The sequence below is a fragment of the Polyodon spathula genome, chromosome 40, assembly GCF_017654505.1.
Source record: "Polyodon spathula isolate WHYD16114869_AA chromosome 40, ASM1765450v1, whole genome shotgun sequence".
Lineage (NCBI taxonomy): Eukaryota > Metazoa > Chordata > Actinopteri > Acipenseriformes > Polyodontidae > Polyodon > Polyodon spathula.
The window spans coordinates 1,450,375-1,463,898 of NC_054573.1; the positions used below are offsets into that span (position 1 = coordinate 1,450,375).

At 42.2% G+C, this 13,524-nt stretch overlaps 1 protein-coding gene across 2 annotated transcripts in view; it reads left to right on the forward strand.

Moving 5' to 3' along the window:
* The window catches only part of LOC121304925 (WD repeat-containing protein 62-like), a 28,365-nt gene extending 15,904 nt beyond the window's left edge, over positions 1-12,461 (forward strand). The window contains exons 12-32 of one of the 2 annotated variants that reach the window (XM_041236357.1): positions 330-421; positions 891-1,016; positions 1,251-1,321; positions 1,507-1,628; positions 1,873-1,948; positions 2,411-2,522; positions 2,641-2,704; positions 2,800-2,916; positions 3,409-3,521; positions 3,808-3,869; positions 4,326-4,577; positions 5,019-5,194; positions 5,927-6,078; positions 6,719-6,892; positions 7,423-7,534; positions 7,626-7,728; positions 8,084-8,153; positions 8,861-8,941; positions 9,748-10,443; positions 10,998-11,092; positions 11,495-12,461. In XM_041236357.1, the coding sequence (XP_041092291.1) occupies positions 330-421; positions 891-1,016; positions 1,251-1,321; positions 1,507-1,628; positions 1,873-1,948; positions 2,411-2,522; positions 2,641-2,704; positions 2,800-2,916; positions 3,409-3,521; positions 3,808-3,869; positions 4,326-4,577; positions 5,019-5,194; positions 5,927-6,078; positions 6,719-6,892; positions 7,423-7,534; positions 7,626-7,728; positions 8,084-8,153; positions 8,861-8,941; positions 9,748-10,443; positions 10,998-11,092; positions 11,495-11,746 (3,118 nt within the window). In that variant the 3' untranslated portion in view covers positions 11,747-12,461. The remainder of the gene's footprint in view (positions 1-329; positions 422-890; positions 1,017-1,250; positions 1,322-1,506; positions 1,629-1,872; positions 1,949-2,410; positions 2,523-2,640; positions 2,705-2,799; positions 2,917-3,408; positions 3,522-3,807; positions 3,870-4,325; positions 4,578-5,018; positions 5,195-5,926; positions 6,079-6,718; positions 6,893-7,422; positions 7,535-7,625; positions 7,729-8,083; positions 8,154-8,860; positions 8,942-9,747; positions 10,444-10,997; positions 11,093-11,494) is intronic. The other variant, XM_041236359.1, reaches the window with a different exon arrangement.
* The last annotated feature ends 1,063 nt before the right edge of the window (positions 12,462-13,524 follow it).

The window sequence follows — 13,524 nt, forward strand, 5'->3', positions numbered from 1 at the left end:
AAAACAAAAAAACGTTCTATTGAAAACATTGTGAGATTTGAAGCTGAAAAGCGTTTGTCAAAATTGTAATAGTGCTACATACAGTATAAAATATGCTACGTCCATATATTGCTACATGTAAATGTGTTAACAGACCAACAATTATATTTTTACTTGCCAAAATGATCAAACGTAACTAAAGAACAATAAAACTACTGGTGAAGTATGGCTCACTGCTGTGGATTGCTTCATCCCTGCTGTACAGGAGCACTCTCCTTAGTTATCTGGGTAATGCATTTCTCGGAGCCCCTGCTGTTTCCTGATGTGCCTGTTGCTCTGTGTTCCTTCAGGATCTATGATCTCAAGTTGTTGGATGAGGTGATGAATGTTGAAGCTCATGATTCGGAGGTTCTCTGTCTTGAGTACTCCAAACCAGAGACAGGTAAGTGTGGGGGGGAGTACACAAGATTAAAATAGTCTGATTCGATGTACTGTCTTAATAAGTAATGCTTCTGTGGAGATGAAACACGTGGCTTTTTCTACAATGTCAAGTAGCTCCAGTTTTGAAGTGCAAAGGCAGTTTTTTCCCCAGAGTTGAGTAAAAATCTTAATTGTATCGACCAGCAGGAGCTTGGTGGTTTTAATAACATTACAATTATTGTTAATCTCGGAAAATGACTTTGCATTTGCTTCCATTTACTCCCCTGTGCCTTTTAGCTTGCTCTATGTAAGGCACAGGTGTTTTGCATTGGCCTGTCTAGCTGCGCCTGTGCCCTATTTAAATAACGAATAAGGCGGGTTTAAGGGATATGTACCTTTTTTTGTTTTTATTCTAATTATGTTAATATACTCATTCCCGTGCGGGATGTGCTTTGCTGTATGTATTTCACAAAAATGTTTTGTGTGTTCAGGAATGAATCTGCTAGCCACGGCTAGCAGGGATCGCCTCATTCACGTGCTCAATGTGGACAAGCAGTACAGCCTGGAGCAGACCCTGGATGACCACTCCGCCTCCATCACCGCAGTGAAGTTCGCAGGTGGGTCCTGACTTTACAGAAACAAGGCCATCTGCGGTGGGGGAATATGCCATGGCCCAACTGCAAACTTGACATTTATTTTACTCCACTTGCGCCTCCAGGTAAAGCTTTGGCTTGGCGTTCAAGGAATCCAATGTGTTTGACTTCGGTTATTACAGTGTTAAGTGAAATGGACACAGTCTGTCTGGACTCCTTTTACCCAGAGTTACAACCTCCCGCCTTTCTGTCTTTCAGGTGATGGCAGCCATGTACGCATGATCAGCTGTGGTGCAGATAAGAGTATATATTTCCGGACAGCGGAAAAGGTGCGAGATGAGGCGGCTGAAGGCTTGTGTGTGGGCATTTGTTAATGCTGTGATTGTACTGTATAGCTATGACAAAGTTTTGCATCGCTTGATAGACAAACTTTTACTTCGTAGTCAAATGAAACAAGCTGCTATTGACTTCAATCTAGAACCAGCCTTTGCAATCCCAGTTTCTCATTCTTCAGTCTGCAGCCGGCATTAACTTCTCAAGAACTCACCATGTGGTTGGAAAAACCACTCTGTACGACATGGATATCGACGCAACGAGGAAATACGCAGCGATCGGCTGTCAGGATAGGAATATCCGGTATGAAGTCATCCTAGTTTTGAACTGATGGAATCTCAGTATAGTGACACCTCTACCATAAAACACACTACGCAATAAACAGCTCTTCAAGTTTTTATGTAATAAAACATTCCTACAAAACACATACCTAGAAATAGATCTCCGCATTGTCTCTTGCGAACGCACGTTGGCGTGACCTGTGTGTGATGTAGTTTTTTTTTTTTTGCTCGGTTTTGATTAATATCTTCCCTTGCATGCTCTTTAGTATCTACAACATTGACAGCGGGAAGCAGAATAAATGTTTTAAAGGCTCGCAGAGTGAGGACGGGACTCTTCTAAAGGTAAGGAGCCGAAACTGATCCTAGAGCAGCTGAAGTTTGATTACATTTGGCTAGTAAAAGTTCTGCCTCATAGACGCTTGTCTGGCTGAGCTATTGAAGGCTATTTGTTGTGAGACTTGGTCACCAGTTTTAATTTAAACTGTGAACGATGCGTTTGAGGATTTCATGGTACTGGCACCAGTGGTGTCTAGCTAATTGGTGTTCAATAAACTGCTTCACTTTACCGGTGTTGTGGTGTTGTTCATACACCACACACATTTTGAAGTATTGGGTTTCCCAGGTAATTTTGAGACTGCCTTACTTTCATTTAGTTAAACCTAGTGAGTGATGGTCTTAAATAATTTAACATCTTGAACCTTTACGACAGTATGTTCTTAGCAAACCTGTATTAAGTGTGTAAAACAGACAAGCCTTGATTTATTTATTTCTTACACTTTGTTTTTTCCGCCCCCCCCAATCCAGGTACAAATGGACCGGTCTGGGATGTTTCTGGCTACCAGTTCCTCAGACAAGAATATCTCTATCTTTGACTTCTACACTGGCGAGTGTGTGGCCACAGTGTTTGGGCATTCAGGTACATCTTCTCACTCAATAATCCGGAAGACATCACACTTCAGACTGAAGCTCATTTGTTGTGTTTAATATTGCATATTTGCATATTTCTCCTACCCTTTTCATTTTTTCTTACTCAGAGATTGTAACCGCGATGAGGTTTAGCAATGATTGCAGACACTTGATCACGGTTTCTGGTGACAGGTAAGAGGATTTTGCCTTTTTTTTTTTTCAATGCCCAGTTATTCTTTATACAAAGTGGAATAGTTTCTATAGAACTGTGTGTCTGTCCTACACAGCTGTGTGTTTATCTGGAGGCTGGACTCCCAAATGACCCACTGTATGAGGAAACGGCTTGCTGAGATCAAGCAGGTCTGTGGCCAGCAGAGGGCACTGCAACACCACACTCAGATCAGGTAGGAAAATACATGTGGAGTTATGGTCGAGTTTTTTGCATCACCAAGAATCAGGCTAATTCAAAACAACAAACAACTGAACACATTTAGATCTTTTATTTAACCTCATGTAATCAAAGAAACTGCAAAATATCGCAGGTGTCTACCGGAAGCCAGAATAGAAGTATGTTAGAGTTCAAAATGTCACATTTTTTGATTTGTCGGTTTTTCATGAAATATATGGAAAACTACAAAGCCGGTATGTAATTAAATATGTTAATGTAACATTATTGAGCTGGTTTCATTGAACTTTATAAAGCAAAGTTACTTAATTTTATAGGGTGATGTAAAACTTAACTGTTTAGCATTATGAGAGACTATTTCTAATATGAAGGATATACTTTACACAAAGGCAACCTAGCTTTTAACATTGGAAGGGTAATGGTTGATGGTTCCCATCAGTGGTTGTAAAAGCATTGTTTTGATTGTGAGGGGCATGACTTATTCCTGTAGGAGGGAGACTTACATCACTGTGCCCAGTGGAGTGGCCACAGATGAGGAGGAGGAGGAGGACCTAGAGGAAGAAGGCTCCTTACAGACCCCTGCCAAGGACTCTTCCGATCAGGGTAAGAGTTTAGGGACGGTGGGAGAATTCACAAACCTTCAGCCTCTTGGACAAACTGACCTGGGAGTCTCTCCTGCAGTCAGGGTGCCTTCCTGTTTTTGAAGACACCATATTTTCAAAATGTGATTCTAGAATACTGAATGTTAACCCAATTAAGTAGATGCATGTTTCGCTTTAGTTTTGGATAGCTGTAGATCGTCGGGTGTCTTCCAGTCCTAGATATTTTGGGTTTGATGTTTGTTTCCTCCATTTGCTTGATGACTCTCTTTGGGTTTTCTGTCCGATAGATTTGGTGGACCCCATCTTCCTTCAGACCAATGGGAGACTTCCACTCTGGGCAAAGAGAATGGTAGGTTGTGAAGCTGTGTGTAATTGGTAGAAATCCCACTTTTTAATCCCGCTAAGTCTCTGTTGCAAACGCCAGACCTGGGGGCAATTATAATTGCAATTGCCGAAGAAGTGTTTGAAATTGTGATTACAGTGGTGTTTTGTTCAGTTAGTTACATTTATACTGCAAGAATTAGAATCACAAATATACTAAAACATAAACAACTACCCACATTAACACGTTTCTTTCTTTGTTCTGAATAACCCAGCAGTAATGATACAAATACAGAAGCATACTAGAGAGTTTGTTTTCCAAAGAGTCAGGGTCAAAGTGGCTGAAAATAAAGGATTGATCGTATAACAGATTGATCTGTACTCTATCAGTTTGTCATTGCAGTTAGGCAGGTGTGTCAAGGTTCAGTTTGTTATTGTAGTGAGCCCACGTCTGGCAAACCCTAAACCAGCCTGTCCCGTTCAGGTTGAGAACCCTGGAGATGTTGGGCGAGAGCATCGCCATAGCAACCAGTATCAGCCACAGGGGCGCTGGGCGGAGCGAGCCGATCCGGAGCAGATCAAAACCCTGCTGGACACCCGCTACCTGCAGATGTGCCTGACCCCCAGCCCCCAGAGAGAGGCAGAGAAGACGGGGGCACAGGAGCTCATGGAGGAGCTCGGCTTTGAACCCCAGAGCCTGGACAGTCTGTTGGGACAGGAGCAGGACGAGGAGGAGGTCAGTGGGACACCGAATTCATTTGTAGTATTATTTTTTTTTTTTGTTTGTTTTATATTTTTGTAAATCCCCCTCTAACATGCTCAGTAGTAAACCGTACACTACAGTAGATTCATGCTAATCAAAAGCATTTTGATTTGTACATAAATCAAACCGGTACTGATTACAGTCCTGAAGTTTCTGGAGTAGCTAACGGCTTGCATTGCTTTGACATCAGTAATCACGGGTACAAATACAGAAACATACACTTTATTAACAAATGGGCCACTGAAAGTCGTTAAATAGAATTAACAATTGAATGACAAATGCACACTTGAACTTTAATAGTAATATTGCCAGTGTTCAGGTGCAATTGCAATTATAAATTGCACAATTACAGTTGAGGTTGACCCCATGGCTTAATGACTGTGTGTGTGTGTGTGTGTTTGCTTGTGTGTCTAGATGATGGAGGAGGAGTTTGTCAGTGACCACCCGCTCATCCAGCCTTTAGCTCGGCCAAACTTTCTGCAGCTCCCTGACGCGGAGGAGATCTTCGGACAGGACCTGGACTCCCCAGAGACCAGCGATGATATCCTGTACCCCGCTAACAGCACTGTGGCCTCCCTGGCAGGAGACGGGTAGGGAAATTCACTCGATACGAACATTGTATCATTTCAGTGTTGGGGATGGCAATAAGACTCCTGTTGCATAGCAGCTTGATCCATTCCTGGTTTTTGTATGAGTTCAATAAGATGCACCCTGAGCTTGTTGCCGATATTCTGTGGCAGCACACTTGTATTAAAACCTGGAATGGGTGAAACTGCTATACAATAGGAGTCTTATTCCCATCCCAGAATTACTGAGGTATTTAAGTGCCCTGAGTCTTGTGACTTTGTTTCCCACCAAGTTGTTTTCATAAACAGGTCGTAGGCTTGTGCGTTTAATCTTTTGCATGGTAATTTAGATACAGCCGTTTGTAAGTTCTGTTATAGGAACCAGTGCAAAAATGATATATTTAAATACACTTGAAGAAATGTTTGGGTATTTGTCCTGGCACTGTTACAAAATATTCCAGACAACTCCAGTGCATCCTCATTATCGGAGGATTGCTTGCTTAAATACATCTGCAGCCAGTGTAACAAACTTTAATAGGAGGATCATTTGTAACACCTTTCCAAATAAGTAACGGATGCATTAATGGATTGGATTGATCACTAACCTCTCTAGCATTGGCGGTTTGCACAGATTCTTCTCCCTTTTTTTGAGAAATCCTGGAAAGCGCTTTTTAAATAAATAAATCATTAAGATTGCAAAACATGTTGAAATGGTGCAGGGTTGCATTTGACAGGTGTTCTTGTTTCCTCGGCCAGTGACTTTGACGTGAAGGAACTGTGTCGGGGCCCGTCCCACAAGGCTCGGAGGTGGGGTAGAGAGGGGAACAGCCAGGAGAACAGCCCCGACAGTGCCTACTGCGTGGGCTCAGCAGGGAGCCAGGCCTCCAGCCGGGAGCAGCACCGGGACGGTCAGTCCCTGAACATAGTCTCGCCCGTTCCAGGTTTTACTAGGAGCTTTATTAGTCACAGTGTGTGTATAGGGTAACAAGCTTATGTGTGTCTTATTAAAATCCTAGTAAAACCTGGAATGGATCAAATTGCCCGGGCGGGCGGGGGGGGTGTTTCCATCCCTGCATGATAAATCATTGAGGTCTTTAAGACACAATGTGGGCAAGTTCTACTAGGAGCAAGCAATTAAAAACTGAACCTATTTTTACATTACCCTGGATAATGTTGCTATTCTAAACCACCAAGAAAAATTGCAAAACTGAAACAAGCTCAGCTGTGTCTTACTGAACTCGAAGTAAAAGCAGGAATGAATCAAATTTCTATCCCTGCTGTGCCTTTTTTTTTTTTTTTTTTTAATGATTTGGCTTGTTTTTGTTAAACTAAACCGTGAGAATATATTCAAGCTAATAAATCAATCATTGATTCATACACAGCTGGTTTCACAAATCTGACTAATCTGAAATGAAAGAGATTTAGTGCTAATCAGAGTCTCTGGTTTCAAACTCCTGTCTCATGCCTGCTTGTTGATGAACATGTTGAAGGCTGTATCTTGGGAGCTGCACACCCCAATGGGGCGGTGACTGGCGCTTTGTGTTACAGATGCAGACTCCCTGAGCCAGCTGAGCTCAGCAGGCAGCTCTGGGGTGGAGGAAGAGGAGGAGGAGGAGGAAGAGGAGCCCTGCCTGTCCCGGGACGCCCCCGTTATGCTCACTCCAGACCAGGAGGAGATGCTGTGGCACCACTTTGACACCCTGGCAGACGACCTCACCAACGGTAAGCCCTGACCCTCCTCCTAACCAAAACACAATTCACATCGTGCTAAAAACACACGGATAGAATTCTGAATGTGGGATATTTTTGGTTCTATACAGAATGCTATCGTGGATTAATCCACCGTCATTTCAAACAGTGTTAGGAATACTCGAGCCACAGTACATACTCTGAATACCTGCACTACTAATTTATATGTATAAATAGTTTGATAGTTAAATGGTTTCCATATTTTGCAGCTTCCACCTATTGCTATGCACAAAAGTTTTGCATCACCCTATAGAATGAACTAATTTTGCTTCATAAAGTTGAATGAAACCTGCTGAACAATGTTACTATGTTTTCCACATAAACTGACAAATTGAAAAATGTGACATTTTGAAGTCTAACATGAAATACTACTGTATCAATATGACTTCCAGTAGATCGTTTTATTGTTTTTTCTTTTTATTTTTAGTTGTCTCAATGCTGTAATTCTAGGTGATGCAAACCCTTTTGGCCAGAGCTGTAAACAGATCTGTTTCTTTCCACAGAAAAGTTTGATGCAAACTTAAAGGACCTCAAGCCGACTTCTGACAACCTCTTCCTGAACCCAAGACTGAGTATTTCTGCAAGATTTCTCTCTCGCTGTCAGAACAAACTGCGGTAAGGTTTTCGTTTTTTGGTTTCCCTTCTAGGATTCCTCCTGTAGGTCCCAAAGACCGTCTCACTCTGTGTTCCAATCTGTTCCCTGCAGGCTGGGTGCTGCCTTACCTCCCAAGATTCTCCTCTCCACTCTCGAAGTTCCGGAAGAGGAGCCTAGCGGCAAACCCCATAGTGACCCCAGGAGGCAGGGGGAGGTATTGACGTGACTCAATTTTATTTAAAGGAGATGCATCTCTCATTGATTTTTCTTGTAAATGTTATTGACAATAAGATACAAATCTCTTCAGTCCAGCCCTTAGTAAACTGAACCCCATAGCAGTTCCGTTCAGTGAGTTTCACATCTATTTCGAGGTTTGGTTGTTCTTTCTGAATTGGGAAAGTGAACAATGTTTTATACAGTGATTTCTTATGCAAATGATCCAAACTGATTTTGTAACCACACACAATACTGCCCAGTTATTTGGGTGTTTTCTAGATTTTGGAATACAGAAACCTCAGATGTTGAAAGGAGGAGGATGATGTGTGTGTTAATATCTCTCTCGCTCTCAGGCAATTTTAAAGACTGCTTCCGATGAGTCTTCCTCTGAATCTGCAGCCAAGAAAGAATTAAAGCCCAAAGGTAGGGGCCACTTCTAACATCTTCAACTGAGACCGACCTCTGACAATTGAAACATCTCTGTAGGGGTTCCTGAGTGGCGCTTAAGGCGGTCCACATGGAACGCGGGATGCGCCCTATAGCCTGGAGGTTAGCATGTTAGAGTCCCAGGCTATTCCACTGCTGACAGTGGACGAGAGCTCCCAAGGGATGGTGCACAGTTGGCCGAGTGCCGCCCGGGTGGGGAGGGCATAAGTCAGCCAGGATGTCCTCGGCTCACCGAGCACCAGCAAGCCCTGTGGACTGGTGGGGCATCATGCGGGCTTGCCACGCTTCAAAGGACAGCGTGTGTTTGTCTTCGCTGCTCCCGAGTCAGCGCGGGGGTGGTAGAGGTGAAAATCAACTGGCCACTATAAATTTAACATTAATTAAAAAATCACTCTGCTTGCGTGAATAAGATGCTTGGGCATCAGAGGCACTATAGCTGCGTTTCTTCTGTAGATCAGGGTATTCAACCCATAGCAACGTAGACTACAGTCACTTTCTGACTGCATAGGCGTGTTTGGGAGTGGCTGAATGGTTCTCTGTGAATTTGTAGGAAATGAAGACATTCTTGATAGACAGGCGCAGTGCCTTTTATCTGGTAAAAGCAACCTGCTGTTGGTTGCTGGGAGGTTTTTCTTTTTCTTTTTTTGGGGGAAAGAGCTGATATTGTATTTTGCCCCCGACAGTGAGGATGCGAAGTTCCTCGTTCAACTGTAAACAGCAGAAGCCAAACCCCAAGAGAATGACTATCGCTTTTGCCCAGAGAGGTAGTCGTGTTTGTGTTTAAATCTGGGTTGGCACACCTTGCAAATCCTTTTTTTTGTGTTTTTTAAATTGTCACCTATCGGTTTTAACTAGCAGATGTTTGTGTGAATGTAATATAATGATACAGAAGGATTGTATCATGATGGCACTTTAAGGAATTTTTGTTGGCGGTTTTCTGACTTTCCAAATCACTGCATGCTCATTTCTGGTGTACACTTTTATGATTTGTATAAACTTGGAGTGTTAATGGTCCTGATTGTAACCTTTAGCCACATGAACAATTAAAGATGTGGTCAGCAACATGCAATGGATATGAATTCTGGCTTGCAAACATCAGTATGGAAGTCGGATAGCATCAGATGTTCCTAGGAGTATTTCTCTTTTTCGTACGTAGGGTGGTTCAAAGTAGTTTGGTTTGCCCGTTTCAGGTATACAGGGAAAAATGTGTGCTGTAGAAAGTGTGTTTTTTTTGTTTGTTTGTTTTTGGTGTCAAGGGAACTTTTTTTTTAAAAAAAAACCTCCTTAATCAAAATGCTTTTTATTAAAAAAAAATATACATGGAATGTGCCATTTATGCAAAAGGGAAATGTAAACTAATGTTACTAGTATTTTTTTTTTTTTAGATGCATAATGAAAATACATTTTCAATTTTTTTTTTTTTTTTTTAAAAGGAGTCTAAGCTACACAATTGTTGCTTTTAAAGGAAAACTAGTAACAACCTTAAGTGAACCTTGTGAGTCGCCCGTTACCTTTTTTTACAAATATTTCAAAACGTGCCCTAACTCTTCTCAACCTTCTTGCTTCAAAGATGACCCGCAGTTAGAAGCTCTCCTCTCTGCCCAGGACAGCATCTCCAGTCCCCGGAGATGCTCCCTGCCTTCCCACTTAAAAGAGGTTCCTGCGGCAAAACCAGGCAGGCAGAGGTACATGGGAACAACCGCCAGCTCCCGGGCCAAGACAGCCACGATGTCCCGCAGCGTCTCCATGGGAGAGAATCTTCACAGTGAGAGCACTGAGGAGCAGCAGGGGAGCGAGTTGTACCCCAACGGCCGTGCCGCCTCTACAGTGGACCTCTCCACCAACCAACAGGAGGCGCTCTTGAGCAGAGAACAGGCCTTCAAGGAGAACCCGGACCCGGGGACTGTACCAGGAAACCACCAGGCTCGGGCAGGTCTCCACCTGGACCTCTCCTCCGATCGTATCCTGATGCCTCCTCCTCCAGTCCACAAGCCCTCCTTCTTCTCCCTCGTGACTCCCACCGAGATGAGATCCCTGGGGAAGGAAGGGAAGAGCTACATCAATGACACGCTGGAGAGCATCGTCTCAGCTCCCCCCAGCCCTGTAAAGAAACAAACCCCCTGTCCTCCTGATCCAGAGCCCCAGCAAGCTGTCTTTGGCAGAGAGGAACCCCCTGCTTCCACCACCCAGGTCTCTGGTTCTAGTGCTGAGCTTCAGCGGCCACGAACACCCTGCCAGGAAGAGAGGATAGATGCTGCAGACCCAGGTTTGTGCCGGTTACAATTCCATTATTGTAATGTTAAGAATCTTATTTGATTTGTATTGTGGATTCGGTGTTATTTTTTGTTTCAGATTTGCTAAAAAGGATAGGCATTGCTGCTAGACATGTTTGTTTTCCTCACTTACTTGTCCCAGATGTGTCCATAAAGAGATTTGGGGCAGTGCTGCTTAATTATATTTTGAGAATTTACTGTTTTTAGCTGGTAAACAAATTTCATGAACATCCAACCTTGGAGAGAATAAGACTCCCATTACTTAGCAGTTTGCTCCATTCAGTTTGTTATGTATACATTGGTTCTAATCAAGCTTGTAGTAAACCCTAGAATGGTTTTCTTGTGGGTTCGTTTGGGCAAGGTCTTCATTCCATGACTTGAGTTCTTGTTGTACAGATCGGCTTAACTTTTTATTGTGGACGTTGCCATTTGAGAAGGTTTTTAAAGTTGCTAAAAAATTTAAGAAATGCTCAAATACTGGCAATCCATTTTAAAAATGTTAACTGAATTCCTAGCCTTGTCCTCCTCTCTCCTGTGTGTGTCTTAGATTCTACCGATGTGCCAGTGAGTATCCAGAACTGTAAGCAGATTGTGAACGAGCTGCAGGACACTCTGAAGAGGGCGCTGTGTCTCTACAGCAAGGTGAGGCTCTAGGTTTAGGAAGTATACTTCAGCTGTACTCTGAAGAACACTGTGTGGCTTGGAACTTGGTTTCAGGAGACTAGGTCTCAGGCCACTACATGGGACACAAGGGGAGACTTGGGTTTTGATTCAGCACAGTTGCCTCAAACTAGGTCTCCTAGAAACAGGTTTCAAGACAGTGTTACTGAAAAAAAAAAATAAGAAGTGGCTTTGTGCTTCCCTAGCTTTAGCACTTCAAGACTACAAAGCCAGAACCTGCCCTTTTTACATTGCACTTAAGTATTATGTAAAAGAATGACAAGGCTGTCTAACTATCTGTTGTCTGCATTCACACCATATGATGGAGAAGCTGCAATTATATTTACCGGTACAACGGAATTTTAATTATATGTTCTATTCAAGGTGGTGACCTGTAACGAAAAACCTGAACAGCAAGTCCAGATGAAAGCTATCCTGACTGACGCCTTCGCCTCTGTGCAGAGAGAGATTGACTCTGTGGAGAGTGGGAAGTCAGGCCACAGCGCCCCTCACAGGCCAGAGGCAACTCCATCCCCCACACGGCAACTCAAAGACAAGAGGACATTGGCTTTGCTGGAGCGCTACTCCGACATGCTGCTTAAAATCACAGAGAAGAAACTGGACTCAAACTGTTAGCGTGGCAGCAAAACATTTTACAAGCCTGCTACAGTATTCTATGGATCTAAACATGTGTGTGTGTGTTTGCACAATAGACTGCTGCTTCCCATTTTATTTTCCCATAAATCTTTTCTTTTTACAATTTCTTTGACGTGAACCTTGTAGTGCAATGTCCTTGAACCTTTTAAAAATAGTATTATGTTCATGTTTAAGAATCCTGTAAAATGTTATATTTGTTTCTTAAATGCAACTAACTAAAAGCTTACAGCTCCTGTTTTTAAAATGAGTGTCTGATGTCCTCATCTTTGGGGGTGAAGGAGGAAATTCAGAAAACAAACCCAAGTGCCTTTTCTTCTTCAAAGTTTTTTTTTTTTGTTTGTTTTGTTTTAATTGTACTCCATTTTTATGTAACCCACACATAGACAATGTTCTTAACCTAGTATTTATTTATTTCAAGTTTAAAGTGCAATTTTTTAAAGAATTTGAGTGGTTATGGAGGTGAGGTGTTCACTGTAGCTAAACACTTTGTGTGTTTTTAAAAATAAATACGGTGGCTTATTTGAATTGAGCTTAAACTTTTATCGGAGTTATACAGACTCTACATGGTAACCCAAACTTTTGGGGGTGTACATAGTGGTTTTTTTTTTTTTTTTTTTTTCACTTTGCTTTATCTATCAAACTATTATAAAAAGTGAATGCTTTTGTGTCTGGTTCCTGTCAGTGTGATCTGAGTTTTTATAAATGCTTTTAAGCTAAATAAACTTTTTTTTTTTTTTTTTTTTGTAAAGAGTTGTGTTTTTCTCTATACCAAGATCAGATTGGAGCTAATAATATGAATAATCTAAGCTACATAGTATTGAACACTCATTTATTGCAATTCTGTAACTTTAAACTTGGTCATTCTTCACTGTGCACACTTTTTCAGTCAAACTACAACGCAAGCGAAGACTGCTATAGCTGCCCTTGACAAACTTAAATTAGGGCCTCGCTAGATAGTCACTGTAGAGTTTGGTGTGGGGGGGGGGGGGGGGGCTAAATAAACTAGTAATACGATACAAAGCGTCATTTTCTTTAAAAAAAAAAAAAAACCTTCTACCTTGCAGTTTACTTCATCATAGGCTTGGTAACCCCAAACAGCGAGGAGGGGCCTCTCGTCCAAAAGGCAGTTATTTTGTTTTCATTGTTTTTAAGGCCTGTGTGTAATTGGCACCTACACAAACACAACATTGTCATGAAGCCAGTTCAATTCAGAATTTGAATATATCCCCTTGAACCTGCACACCTCACAGTGTTCACACCATGTAACCGAATTGAAAGAAATATATAGGGATGAATCCTAAAAGTGAAAACCGTGGTAGCCTCTGCATCTAGAGGGGGCAATCACCTCAAACTGATTATGGCCGATTTAGTTTCCTGTTAGCACCTACCCTACTAACGTCGTTATTTTCACACCGATACAGGGAAAGTGCATACTACTAAATTCGTTTTGAGCAAAAGAGAAGGGGTTAAACAGAAGAATGAAAACCTGTAGACTAATTCCTAAGTGCTCAGTCAAAAAGCCCCAGAAATCTATTTCTTGGCAATCAATAGATCTCTGAACATAGCAATCTGTGGGCGCACACAGGCAAACGCCCTATTAGTCAAGTGGTCAGATCTGGACTGGTATTTCACAGTACCCGTTGTTGCCATGACATTAACTGTTTGCAAACTTTACTTCTCTTTGTTATGCATTTATTTAAGCAATGGATTTTTTTTTTCTTTAAATGCTCTGAGGTTGGGAGTGTGCGAAGACGAGT